The sequence below is a fragment of the Quercus suber genome, unplaced genomic scaffold (genome assembly GCF_002906115.3).
Source record: "Quercus suber isolate HL8 unplaced genomic scaffold, Cork oak 2.0 scaffold_348, whole genome shotgun sequence".
NCBI classification, from domain to species: domain Eukaryota; kingdom Viridiplantae; phylum Streptophyta; class Magnoliopsida; order Fagales; family Fagaceae; genus Quercus; species Quercus suber.
This window is the reverse complement of record NW_027069800.1, coordinates 362,306-375,936: the sequence shown is the minus strand read 5'-3', so window position 1 is coordinate 375,936 and position 13,631 is coordinate 362,306. Positions and strand designations below refer to the sequence as shown.

Genomic DNA, 13,631 nt, shown 5'->3' with positions numbered 1-13,631 from the left:
TTTTTTCTTTTTTATGAAAGAAAGAAAGGAGTTGCAAATGTGGTTATTATCCCCACAACACTTAGTGTAAGTTTGGATAAAGCTGAAAACAAATTTCAATTGCATTGGGTGTTTTTCTATAAATCCTGTGTACTGTTTACGGGACCCATAAGTGCGAAATTTAACCAAAAAAAAAAAACTTTAAAACTGGGTTCCACACGGCATTATTCATATTTAAAAATTATTTTGCTATAGTATTTTAGTTTTCAGCAATAAGCAGTATCCAAACAGACTCTTAAATTCATTCATTATATTATGATGTGAGATTATCTAAGAGCATAAACATCAAATGTGCTAAATGCTAAATTTTTAACATTAAGCACTTCAAACACCAAAAAAAAAAAAAAAAAAAACTTCATAAGAGCTACAATGCAATTCTAATAATTTGTTTATTCAAACTTTCTCTCTCTTCCTGATTGTTGGGATTTAATTAATAATTATTCAAACTTTCTCTCTCTTCTTGATTTTTAGATCGTCTAATACTTTTTTTTTTTTTTTAGATAGTTTTAACTTATAAAGTCCGCTCCTGATAATAGCTCTTTATCATCAGACCAAAATACCAATCGGTTTTTGGTGTAAATGAAGATTAAATCTCAAATATTTTACTTAACCATCAAAAATTTACTAATTGAGCTAACTAAAAGTCACAAATTGCCTAATACTAATGCACTAAACACTAATGTCGCTTGCCTTTATTTGAATCTAAAACTCCTGAACCCACGAGCATAATATGTCACTTAGATTTCCGACCACTAGACTAGCTTCCTACATGGTCAAGTCCATTGAATTTTAGAACAAAATATCTCATTCACAGAGTTTTTTTTTTTTTTTTTTTTAAAAAAAAAAAAAAATCACCTTCATAAGAGCTACAATGCAATTCTAATAATTTGTTTATTCAAACTTTCTCTCTCTTCCTGATTGTTGGGATTTAATTAATAATTATTCAAACTTTCTCTCTCTTCTTGATTTTTAGATCGTCTAATACTTTTTTTTTTTTTTTAGATAGTTTTAACTTATAAAGTCCGCTCCTGATAATAGCTCTTTATCATCAGACCAAAATACCAATCGGTTTTTGGTGTAAATGAAGATTAAATCTCAAATATTTTACTTAACCATCAAAAATTTACTAATTGAGCTAACTAAAAGTCACAAATTGCCTAATACTAATGCACTAAACACTAATGTCGCTTGCCTTTATTTGAATCTAAAACTCCTGAACCCACGAGCATAATATGTCACTTAGATTTCCGACCACTAGACTAGCTTCCTACATGGTCAAGTCCATTGAATTTTAGAACAAAATATCTCATTCACAGAGTTTTTTTTTTTTTTTTTTTGTTATAGTTTTCTCATCTTTTTTTAATAAGATCATGTGCAGTTTATGTTTTTTTTTTAGCTTAATATTTGATCTGTAATTCATTCAACCACATAATATTAAAATCTTTTGAGGGAGAGTTTAAGAAAGCCCACAGAATAGCTTGCAAATGGGATTTGGGACCTTTGCGCGTTGCTGATTCGTACTACAACGTCATCACCTCCACTCTATGTGTATTATTCATTGCTCCTGAATTTAGTGGGGGGTCACCTTAAGGGGGGACATGACCCCAAAATTTTGTAAAGTTGTTAAGTAAATAAATAATTGTTTTTATATAAAGTTGGTCTCAAAATATTTTTAATTTTTTTATCATCACGTACTCTTAATGCAATAATTATTCTACAAAAATAAGTGTTTGTAAAGTGTAGGGGGTAAGACTTAAGAGTCAGAGTTTAAATCTCCAAGAGGAAGTTTCACACACATATACACTTAGATTATGTTAAATTAAAATTTATATTTTCTATAAAAAAAAAATTAATTTTTTTCACATATATATAACATCCAAATCCTTATTAAAAAAATATCAAAATTACCTTATTTTTTAAATGCTTAATGGTAACTCTTCTAAACTATATTGAAAACAAATGGAAGTTATAGAATTGAAATGAAAGAATAAAATTAAAAATTTATAGAACTAAATTGAATTTTAGGTAAAGTTTGATGATGTAATTTGTAAATTAGCATTAGAATGATAATTGGTTTTATTTTAAATTTATCAAAACTTGGTAATAAAATTTTAGTAGAAATAGAATTTTAACTTTTTAGTACTTAGGTAATAGAGATTTATTTAAGGTAAATTATATTGGTAATTAATAAATTACTTGTTAATTTAGCAATAGCGATAAATCTAAATTGAACTATGTTAATATTTAATAATTCGTGTGACAAAAGCTTATAATACAACGTGTAACGCATGCATTGATTTACTTGACACGACTACGCATTCTAAGACACCAAATTTTATTATATAATATATGATTTTTTTATGTAATTTGAGATATACATAGAAAAAATAAATATGATAAAAAATATTTTAAAAAAAGTATTATTATTATTATTATTATTATTATTATTGTGGATAATTAAATAGTTGGAACAACTTGGAAGACGTGTGACGAAAGCTTATAATACAACGTGTAACGCATGCATTGATTTACTTGACATGACTACGCATTCTAAGACACCAAATTTTATTATATAATATATGATTTTTTTTTATGTAATTTGAGATATACATAGTAAAAATAAATATGATAAAAAATATATTTAAAAAATTATTATTATTATTATTATTAATAACTTGGAAGATAGGAGATTTAAATATTTGACATTTCTCTTGGAAACGCAAAAAAATGCACAAATAATATGATTTTAAGATTTCAAACATGTGTTAAGGAGCTTCCTTCATCTATCTCTACCCTACCCATGGATTAAATCCCAAACAAAATAACTGAGAAGTAATTAAGAATATAAAGTGATTTGTATCCAAGTGAGAATGAAGTAGTAAGTATTGGTGCAAACACAATAATAATGGAAATAATATAAAGAAAAATTGAATAAAATATTTCTAAGTATTATTTATTTGAGAAAAGATACACAACACTACTTGGACTGAAACGTGACATTCATTCTCTTTAAGGAAATTCAAGCGCTCAATTGGCTAATCTTTGTAACCAGTGCAAATCTTCTCTAACTTACCTCCTCCCTTCACTTCCTTCTTGCACACGTATCTAATCCAATATCTACTCCAATAAATTTCAACTCATTAATCACCACATTTAGAAAAATATAAGAGTCTTTCTTATTTTCAATGTGAGATTAAATATTTTACTAACTCTTATCTTCCATTTTAACTTTCATTTCTATGTGGGTTCTAATTAGCTCAACTTGTAAAGTTTTTTATGGTTGTATAAGAGATCTGGGATTAAATCCCCGCCTACACCAAAAACTGATTGGTGTCTTGGTCTGATGATAAAAAGTTCTCTCTAAAAAAAAAAATCATATCTATATATTCATATTGTCATATTTATCCATTTTAATTATATAATATTATTAAAGAAAAATGCCATATCTACAACATTTTTTTAACACCTTCAACAAATTTTATATAGCAAGTTGTTACTTGCTATTACTAGTAAGCAAAAAAATTACTCCAATTTTAATGGTGAATTCAAATTAAAAACTTGTAACAACCCGCCATATAAGGCTGTGTTTGTTTCGTGTAAAATGTTTTCCGGAAAATACATATTTTCCGGAAATGCTATTTTCCGGAAAATGAAAATATTTTTAAGTGTTTGGTTGAATTATGAAAATTGTTGTGGAAAATTGAGTTCATGTGTTTGGTTCTATTAGGAAAATGCTATTTTCCTACCATTTTTTCATTCCGGCGACAACAACGCAACAACAACAACAACAAGATTCCGGCGACAACAACAATAATCAAACTTTAAACAAACAAAAGTCTGGGTCTGGGTCGAACACTTTGGGCTTTGGGTTCGTGGGTCGCCGGCAGAGGAGAGCTCGAGCGGAGGAGAGATCGCGGGCAGAGGCGAGCTCAAGCGGAGGCGAGATCGAGCGAAGGCGACGCGGTGCTTGGTGTGGATCGGAGCTCGGATCGAAGGCGATCGCCGGCGATCAAAGGCGAGATCGAGCGAAGGCGACGAGCTCGAGCGAAGGCGACGCAGTGCTTGGTGTGGATCGGAGCTCAGATCGAAGGCGAGATCAAGCGAAGGCGATGCAGTGCTTGGTGTGGATCGGAGCTCGAATCGAAGGCGATCGCCGGAGAGTAGATCGGAGCTTGGAGCTTGGAGCTTGGAGCTCGTCGGTGTGTGGATCGCCGGTGTGAGCTTGGAGCTTGGAGAGCAGTTGGTCTCTTTGCGTGTGAGAGATGAGAGAGTTGTTTTCCGGAATTTGTTTAAAGTGAAAATGAGAACTGAATTCATTTTCCACCTTCAAGCCCCTATTTTACGGTCAAAGGGGAAATGCATTTCAGTTGACCGAATTTTACAAACCAACCAAACACACTAATTTTCCGGAAATGCTTTTCCGGAAGTGGTTTGAAGCCAAACCAAACGCAGCCTAAGAATTATTGTGAAAATATTGTGAATATAGCATTTCTTAATATTAAAATATTACAACAGTAAGATTTTAGAATAGATCTAAGTTTACAAACTGCTTCCCTTTTAGGCTTTTTCAGTGTTTTCATTTAGCGTTAGTAACAAAAACTAAAAATATTTTAGGCTTAATTTACATATATCTTGCCAGCCATCAGACCCAAGTCCAAGCTAAATTGTCTTCATCTATGACAAGAAGCCTGACTTGTCCAGCCCACATAATGACATAATGGCCGAGTCGTATATTTTAAGTACATCATCATGGGCTTTACCATTTCGGTACGTTGAAATATGTGGGCCTTGCACTTTTGGTCTCGTCCTTTTGATTTGCACTGAACACCATATAAAGATTTAAAATGATAATTATTTTCCCACCCTCATGCAGACCAACTAATAGATTATTTTGATATGATAAACGATTTTGCAATAGCAAGTGTTATTTTATAAGGCAAACAATGTGGATTCATAATTTATTTTTTTTTATATTGAACAGTAATTACTTATCTCCAAATAGCGATATTCAGGTGAGAGCTCATTGGTCTGAGACGTAACGTAAATCCAAAAGTTCAATGTTTAATTCGCCACTCTTTCAGTCAATGTGATTTCAAGAATATCTCATATTATATTTATCAATTATCATACCATAAAAGCCTAATCACCTTATTACCAGGTTAGAGATTGAGGTTCAAAGTGCAATAGAATAATTGTTTTATAAAATTTAATTTTTATCTAAAAATTTTCTGTATCTAATTTAATATACTTTTGGGTACCTAATTTAATTCTATTTTTCTTTTAAAAGCAATATTATACCCAAAAACTACAGAAATGATGTGGTCATGTATAATATATGCCAAATGCATTGTGTCATCATGTATCACTAGGGAGAAGGATGGGTAGGGGTTGACAGTTTCCTATTTTTAATTTGATTTAAGCTGTAATTGGGACACTTTTAATGAAAAAGATCTTAGTCCCACGGGATGTAAATAAACTTTGTTCTTATATTTCTTTTTTTTTTTTAGGGAAACTTTATTCTTATACTTAAAGTGTGCTTCACTGCAAATTGGAATCGTGAATAATTACTCTAAAAAAATACTAGGTCACTTCAATAATTAGCTAAAGGTATGTTTGGGGCTCAATGATTTGAACAAATTAGACATGCTAGAAAGTCCCATGGATTGGTGAAGATTAGCCAACAAAAGGTGTAAAATTTTATGTTGCAATCATTTGTCAGATGTTGACCTTGCATGTTCAAAATTGGGCATTGATTTGTGGGGGCCTTGATTCATAATTAGTACAAAATTGGGCATGTAAAAGCTTTCATACTTTTAGTTGTTATTGCCATTCTTGATTCACCCAAAATGATCGCCCATTTTTTGTACTGATTTTAGTTTGAATAGCAACGCAAGTATGGATGTGGTTTATAAGGTACATTGATGACCTTTTCCAATCGTTGATTGCCTTTATGGAGGCTCCTATTTTATAGTTTAGTTTCGTTTCAAAAAGGGGTATGGGCTCATTTTGCTTCAACAAAGAAGACTTATATCCTTTTGATGCTAACAATGATGAACTACGTGATGTTGGTTATTGAAGGAAATGCTAAATAACAACTAAAACAATAGATAGACTAAAGTATGACATAACTGAGAAATTCAAATGTCTATGATTCTAATAAAATCGAAGTACTAAACATAAAGGAAAGGGTAACAATTATAATGGAAGAATGATTTGCTTGAGGAAAATAAATTTTTTTGAATATTTTTATTTACCTAGATTGATTTAACACGCCATCATGGTTCAACACTGCATTCTGTTGAATGTTTGGAAGTAGGGGAGAAAGAGAAGAAAAAGAAAATTATTTGATTTTCTCTTTGTCTTGGTTTGTAAAGCAAGGTAGTCGATTCCATATCGTACCGGCTAGTATATATCGTACTGGCAAGCATACCAGTACATGTAACCCCCCTGTTTCATACCGAAAAAAATACCGGGCGTACCGGTCATGTACCCGCCAATTTCAGGCAATACCGACTGGTACCGGGCGTACCGGCCGGTACAGAAAAAGTTTTTTTTTTTTAATTTATTTTTTTTTTTTAAGTTTTGCAATTTTTGAATTTTTGTTAGGGCAGAATGGTAACTTATTTGCATTAACTTATTAGTATTATTTGTTTTCTTAGCATACAATGATAACTTTTAAGCTTTCTATTTTTTATATTGTGTTTTTTTTTTCTTTTAATTGATACTAAAGTCTAAAACCATGAATAATTAGTCATGAATAATTAGTTCTAAATTGAGGAAATGTTTTAAGGTAAACTTTTATATTTATTATAATATATACACACACACACATACATACATACATATATATATATATATATATTTTTTTATTTATTTATTTATTTATAAATATAAAAAATAGCGGTAAACCTGAAACGGTACATTGGTATTGACCGGTATCTGAAATATATCGTATTACTGGCCAAACCGGTACAACCACCTGTACGGTATTGACTCCCTTGTTGTAAAGAGAAGATAGATAGAAGGATAAAATATCATTTTTGTTCACAAACTATTACAAAATTTCATTTTTCGTTCTTGAATTTTCAAAGTACCACATCAACGCTCTATCAAGTCACATAAGACATAAACTTACTAAAATAGACAAAGGGACGAAAATAAAACATTTTGCAAAGTTTAGAGACGATCCCACTATCGCCCCACTCGATTTTTCGAGTGAGACGGCCATCATGATGGGAAGAAAGGAATATGCTAAATTGATGACCTTTGTAAAAATTAAGAAAAATTCTTTAGATTATATAAATAAAAAATAAAAAACATTGTTGATAATTATTTGTCTGTTCAAAAGAGTCCTTCGAATATTCTCGTATTAGATTAATGATATGAGTGTCACATGAGACATAAACTAATGAAAAATAGACAAAAGGACAAAAATTAAATGTTTTGTAAAGTTTCAGGACTAAAATTGAACTTCTGAAAATTTAGAAACGAAAAATAAACTTTTGTGATAATTTAGAGACGAAAATTATATTTTTACTCTAAATATAAAGAAAAATATGTGTTTTTACTTAAATGTCCCCAACAAAGTAAAGAGAGTGTGTATGCTTGCTTGTTGGCAAAAACATAATTTTGTAGGTCATAACGGGGGCAAGACAACTGTAGCTTTCTTTAGTTACATTTATCTCCATTTCCATCCAATATAAGCAGATGACCTAGACATGTTTCTCCTAATTTTCACTTCTTTTCTCTTTCATAATACTACCAACCAAACACAAGAACTTGATCTTTCCACCAACATTTCCTTTCGCTTTCTCTCATCTTTCATCCATTTCAAGTAAAAGAGGGTAAAAATTTGAGAGATATTTGTATATTTTTGCCTTTTTCCCATGTTGTCAAAGAAATCTTCATTTATTTACGTTGTGGTGTGACACCATCTTTTGAATTGATGGGACTAGTTTGTTAGCATTAAAATCTATTGATTTTCTTTGAAGGGATCTAACTCTCTATTCTCTAATAAGCCATGAACCTAATAAATAGCCTACAATCTCCTCTCAACTAATAACCGTCATTATCCTTGGGTGAAAATGGAAACAAAAACAAAATAAAAATAAATAAAAAGTAAAAAAAAAAAAAACAATCATTCAAGTAAGTAAAAAAAGAAAAGAAAAAGTAAACTGTCCTAAAAATCTTATCCATCCCAAAAAGGCTTGTGTGAGAACTTTGAGCGGTGTACTTCGCCGAACTGATTCTCAGTCACATGAGACAAAGTTAACAACTTTAATAAAAGGGACAGAATCGTTATTTCAGACCCAACACATTACCCATTTCCTAATCATTCATTTCTCCTACAATAACCACAAAAGAATCATCTTCCAATAACACTTCGCCACGTCAACAACACCTCCACAAATTGCCACCTGGCACATTCCCAAACACCCATCTCACAAAAACATACAACTCTCTTCCCACAGAGGATAAATTCTCTTCAAGCACATAGTACAACCCTCCATGTCCTGTCATAAAAAAATCCCAGAAATCCAGAGAGAAACCAACTCACAAAACTAACAAATTTTGGAGTTTTGGGGGTTCTTTCAATTCCTCTGTATATTTTACTAGGTTTACAAATTCTAGAGAGTCCCAGAAAAAAAAAAACTCAAGCCTTTAATGTCAACCACAACAACCCCATCAAAAACAAAAACAAAAAAAACAAATAATAATAATAACAACAACAATAAATGTCACATTCACCAAACCCTAATGACCAAAATGACCAAAACCCAGACCCATCATCATTCCAATCAAGGAGATCAAGATCTCTCAGCCTCCCAGAATTTTTCTTCAAGGAACAAGCTCTCAAGCATGTTATTCTCAAGATGCATCATCATCATCATCATCATCATCACCATCACAACCACAACCACAGCAATCAAAGCAACCAAAACATAAACAATCATAACAATCATAGCAATCACAACCGTCATTTCTCTCTCTCACCGACCCCATCTCCACCTTCGTCTCCCGAAACAACCGATCTCACCGCTCTCGTTGTAGACCCGCCCGCACCGAATCCGACCTCCCTCCTCTCCGACCGGCTCCTCAACCTCATTTTCTCCAAACTCCCTGTCTCCCAATACTCTTCCAATTCCTTGGTCTGCAGGCGCTGGCTGTACCTTCACGGCCGCTTGGTACAATCCTTGAAGCTATTCGATTGGTCGTTTCTCGATTCGGGTCGGCTCTTCCACCGGTTCCCGAATCTCTCCGATGTCGACATCGTCCACGCTTGTATTCGGGTGCCCAGGAACGCGGGCATTATCGTGACCCGGAAGCACTTCTCGGTTCACCTCGACTCGAGCCTCTCCAGAGACCGGTTCGTCGGGGAGGACGACTTGTTGCCGAGCCGGGTCATCGACTCGGGTCTCAAATCGCTGGCCGAGTCGTACCCGAATCTGCGGAGGCTGGTCGTTATCGGAGCCAGCGAAGATGGGCTGTCGAGGGTGGCGAAGGAGTGCCAGTTGTTGCAGGAGTTGGATGTCATTGCTTGCGGGGATTTGAGTTTGAAAGGGATTTCGGGTTGTATGAATTTGCAAATCGTGAAATTGATCGGTTTCGTTGATGGGTTTTTCGGGTCGGTGGTGTCGGATATCGGGTTAACCATATTGGCTCAGGGTTGTAGGAGGCTAGTGAGGCTAGAGCTTTGTGGTTGTGAAGGGAGTTATGATGGGATTAAGGCTATTGGGCAATGCTGCCAAATGCTTGAGGAATTGACTCTGAGTGATCATAAAATGGATGGAGGATGGTTGGCTGCGGTTTCGTTTTGTGGGAATTTGAAGATTTTGGAGCTGCAGTCTTGTAAGGGTAGTATCGATTCTCGGCCTGGACCGGACGAGCATTTGGGGTCGTGCCCCACTTTAGAAGCGTTGCATTTGCAGCGGTGTCAAATGCGGGATAAGCAGGCGGTGAGAGCATTGTTTTTGGTTTGTAGGGGTGTGAGGGAGATTGTGTTGCAGGATTGTTATGGTTTGGAGAATGAGGTTTTCGGATTGGCCACTGTTTGTAGGTATGAGCCTTTTTTGACATTGTTCTTGTTTTTGCAATGTTTATAATATCTATAAGTAGCGGAGGAAAATCAGAGAATGAATGAGATAACTTGAAAATTTAATTACTAGTTGATGTTTACAGTTTTGGTTTGCAATGTTATCAATGTATGGTGATTGCCCTTGGTTTTTTAGTTGATAGGAAAGTCTTAGTAGTGTAAAATTCATGAAGTTGTTACATTAATTTAGATGCTGTATGCTCTCTAAGTGTGAAATAGATATTCAAAAGGGAACATGAAAGTTGAAAAGTTTCAGTTAATGCCTAATGGTGCTCAAAAGTTTCTCACATGCCACCTAAAAGAAATGTTCTTGCTTTACAGACCCGGTGAGACTAAGAGAGACATAATTCAGGGAGTCCACCAAGACCTTCTCCCCTTTAGTTTTATTTGTAACCCATTCAGTCAATTTATTATTCAACTTAGAAGAAAATTAAAGCAATATTTCTCAAGTGTCCTAGCTATTACTGTTTCAAACAAAATTGAAAATGAGACTCTTTAATAAAATTCTGCTTTCAAAGAAATAAAGTGCAATGAAAGTTTATGCATTGCTAAGGAGGTTAAAATGTGACTCAATCCTGAAACTGAGAAACCAAGATAATGAGATCAATTGTAACAGAAGTGAAGTAAGTTATTACTTATTAGGTGTTCTGGGTTATTAATATGAAATATCTTTAGTGAGCTCAAACATCTATTTATATCCAGAGCTTGTTTATTAAAATCCCAACAAGTGCAGTATGTTACTCTATGACCTGGAGAGCACCAATATGCTTTAAAAATGAAGATTAAATACTTTTTGGAAAGTCACTAATATGATCCTTGAACCAAGACTTTACCTCTTATCTTGGGTAACACTTGTCTTTTATTTTTCTTTTTTGGAACATCAATAGTTGGGAGTGGGGGATTTAAGTCCTGGATGTCTCTATTGGAAACTCTAGGAGGTGTCAATTGAGCTGCTAGGCTCTTGTCACTTGTCTTTTCTTTTTTTCTTTTTATGATGATATACTTAAAGAAATTGAAGGGAAAAAAACTGTTTGATGTTATCCTTCCAGTGGGTTCATCATAAAGCAAGTTTGTATCTTTCAAAGAATATATGAAAGATTGGTATGAGTCTGAACCAATGTTGAATGCAAACATTTTATAGTCATGGTATCACTACACTTGGAAAGGTAATTGGTAAAAATCAAGTACCTTCATTCCCCTTGAATGCTATAAATAAAAGAGATGCAGTAATTTACTATTTAAGAATAATGAAATTGACTTAGTAAGTAAATAAATAATTGTGCCAATGAGCTCTAGTGCAAATGGCATCTCCCCCCCTCATAAAAGCAAGGTGGAGGTTGAGGTCTTGAGTTCAATACCTATAGGATGCATATGTAATTACCAGCAGAAAAAAGTACATAAGTTATTTTTTCTCATAAGTTTGCATAAAAAGTGCATCATTTTGTTGTCTCCATGCTTTTGAGGATCCTTTTAAATCAGGTAACGAGTGGACTATAAATTAGTAATCTATAAGATAATCATCAATTTGAATTCATAAAATGATGTGTAGCTGTGAAGTTCCTGAGAATTGTTTCTAGTTATTACAAATGGAGAAATATTTTTAAAGTTGTTGAACCATTGAAAGGCTGCTGGCAAATGATTTGTGATTTATATATCACCTGGCGCTAAATATTTTGTTCTTGGAAAGTTCTAATTCATGTGGATAAAAAATACATTTTCTGGCAAATGAGTGGTCTTTGGACCAAAATGGGATCCCCTCCCCCCAACCCCCCAAAAAGAAAAGAAAAAAAAGAAAAAAAAAAAGGGGGAGGGTGAGTCAGGTCAATCCACTACAGAAGCTTGATTTATTTTACCTATCAAGACGAAGAAAGAAAAATACGTTCCCCATTAAGCAATACTTGAACTAGAAGTTAAATCAGTCTGTGTCTAAATGCTATCCTGTATGGATAATGAAGAAATGGTATTAGTGAGTCAAGTGACAGTTGCACACAGATCCATATTTTCTTGTAATGGTATTAGCGGCCTTTGGAAATTTTTTGTTTTCCTGTGGTATTTTTCTACTGGCATAGCTGCTTTTTATGAATATATATGGTTTTTTTTTTGGTTGCCCTTTATATACCAAGTTTTCTTGTGAGTTTTATGATTTATGCTCTTCATCTTCTAACTATGAAGAGTTCTTGGTTTGAGGCATAAATAAGGCCATGCGAACTTGTCAAATAGGGCCTTTACATTCATGAATATCAGCTCCTCTTTGTATTTGTGCTCATCCATCACTTGTTGCCTTTCGAAAGGTGTACTTTTACCATGGCTAATTGATAACTTGGTACATACATTTGAATACAGTGTCTGATAAGGAAAGTAATATTTGGAATCTTGTATATTATAGAGGAATATTGTTGATTGAAGTTTTGAATGACAGTTTACTTTTTTACTCTCCTAGGAGGGTGAGGCAGCTTTCATTGGAAGGATGCTCATTGCTGACAGTGGAAGGTTTGGAGTCGGTAATCCTTTCTTGGAAGGATCTTCAAAGACTTAGAGTAGTTTCATGTAACAAAATAATGGACAGTGCAGTGACTCCCGCCCTCGCAACCTTGTTCTCTGTACTAAAAGAATTAAAATGGAGTCCAGATTCTAGATCTCTCCTCTCATCAAGTCTTGCTGAGACTGATTTGAGAAAGAAAGGTGGTCGATTTTTCAAGAGTTATAAGGGTTGAACTTGCTAATGTTTCTTAGAATACGTGCTTTAGTTCAGTGCAATTCAGGTGAATTACATGGCAGCTCCGTAATGATTTAGCAAATACACACACTCCGTAGTACATTGTAGACTTGTAGTCATTATCTTGTCTAATTTGGAGGCTTACCATCATAATAGAGAGGATGATTCACATTCTTGCCTTCATTGCCATGCCAAAGGGAGCATTTCTTTTGAATCATTCTAATCCCTCTCCACTTCAATTGTACATGGAGTAATCAGCTTGACCAAGTTTTGGTGTCAAGCTAAAGTTATAATGTTGTAATTTTGTGCCCTTTACGGCTTCTTTAATGTTCAACAAAGTTAGATATGCTAATGTTGATATTTTGGGTAGTTGCAGTGTTGCACCGACTTGCTAGGCATTAGCATAAGCAAAGACATTAGTACAGTTTGTGACTTCTTTTTCACATCTGGATATGTAACATTTATTCTTCTACAAGTTATAGTGAAAAACTTTCTTCGGATTAAAATATGCTGAGGTTCCTACTTTCTTTCATTGGTTTTTCCTTGTGAGGTTATTTTCATGTTTCAAGTGCCAATTCAAAATTTTGTCTAGAAGTTGATTTTCTAAGAAGGGAAGCATGTCTTTGCAAAAGATGAGCAACTAAAAAGTCCCAAGTTGTATAGGCATATCAATCTGTTTTAACTTTTTCCATCATTGCAACTTGCAAGCACCCTTGTACATTTTCTTTTCTCCCGAGATATTGATTTAGAATCTCACATGCAGTGAAGGACAGCTAATGTTGC

At 33.7% G+C, this 13,631-nt stretch overlaps 1 protein-coding gene across 2 annotated transcripts; it reads left to right on the top strand.

Moving 5' to 3' along the window:
* The first annotated feature begins 8,552 nt into the window (after positions 1–8,552).
* On the top strand, positions 8,553–13,356 carry LOC111997649 (F-box protein At5g51370). 2 transcript variants are annotated; one of them, XM_065759966.1, is made up of 2 exons: positions 8,553–10,096; positions 12,552–13,356. In XM_065759966.1, the coding sequence occupies exons 1-2, from the start codon at positions 8,775–8,777 to the stop codon at positions 12,844–12,846; spliced, it is 1,617 nt and encodes a 538-aa protein (XP_065616038.1). In that variant the 5' UTR covers positions 8,553–8,774; the 3' UTR covers positions 12,847–13,356. The 2 variants fall into 2 exon arrangements, with proteins under 2 accessions (XP_065616038.1, XP_023885531.2); XM_024029763.2 differs by having other exon boundaries at positions 8,554–10,096; positions 12,573–13,356.
* The last annotated feature ends 275 nt before the right edge of the window (positions 13,357–13,631 follow it).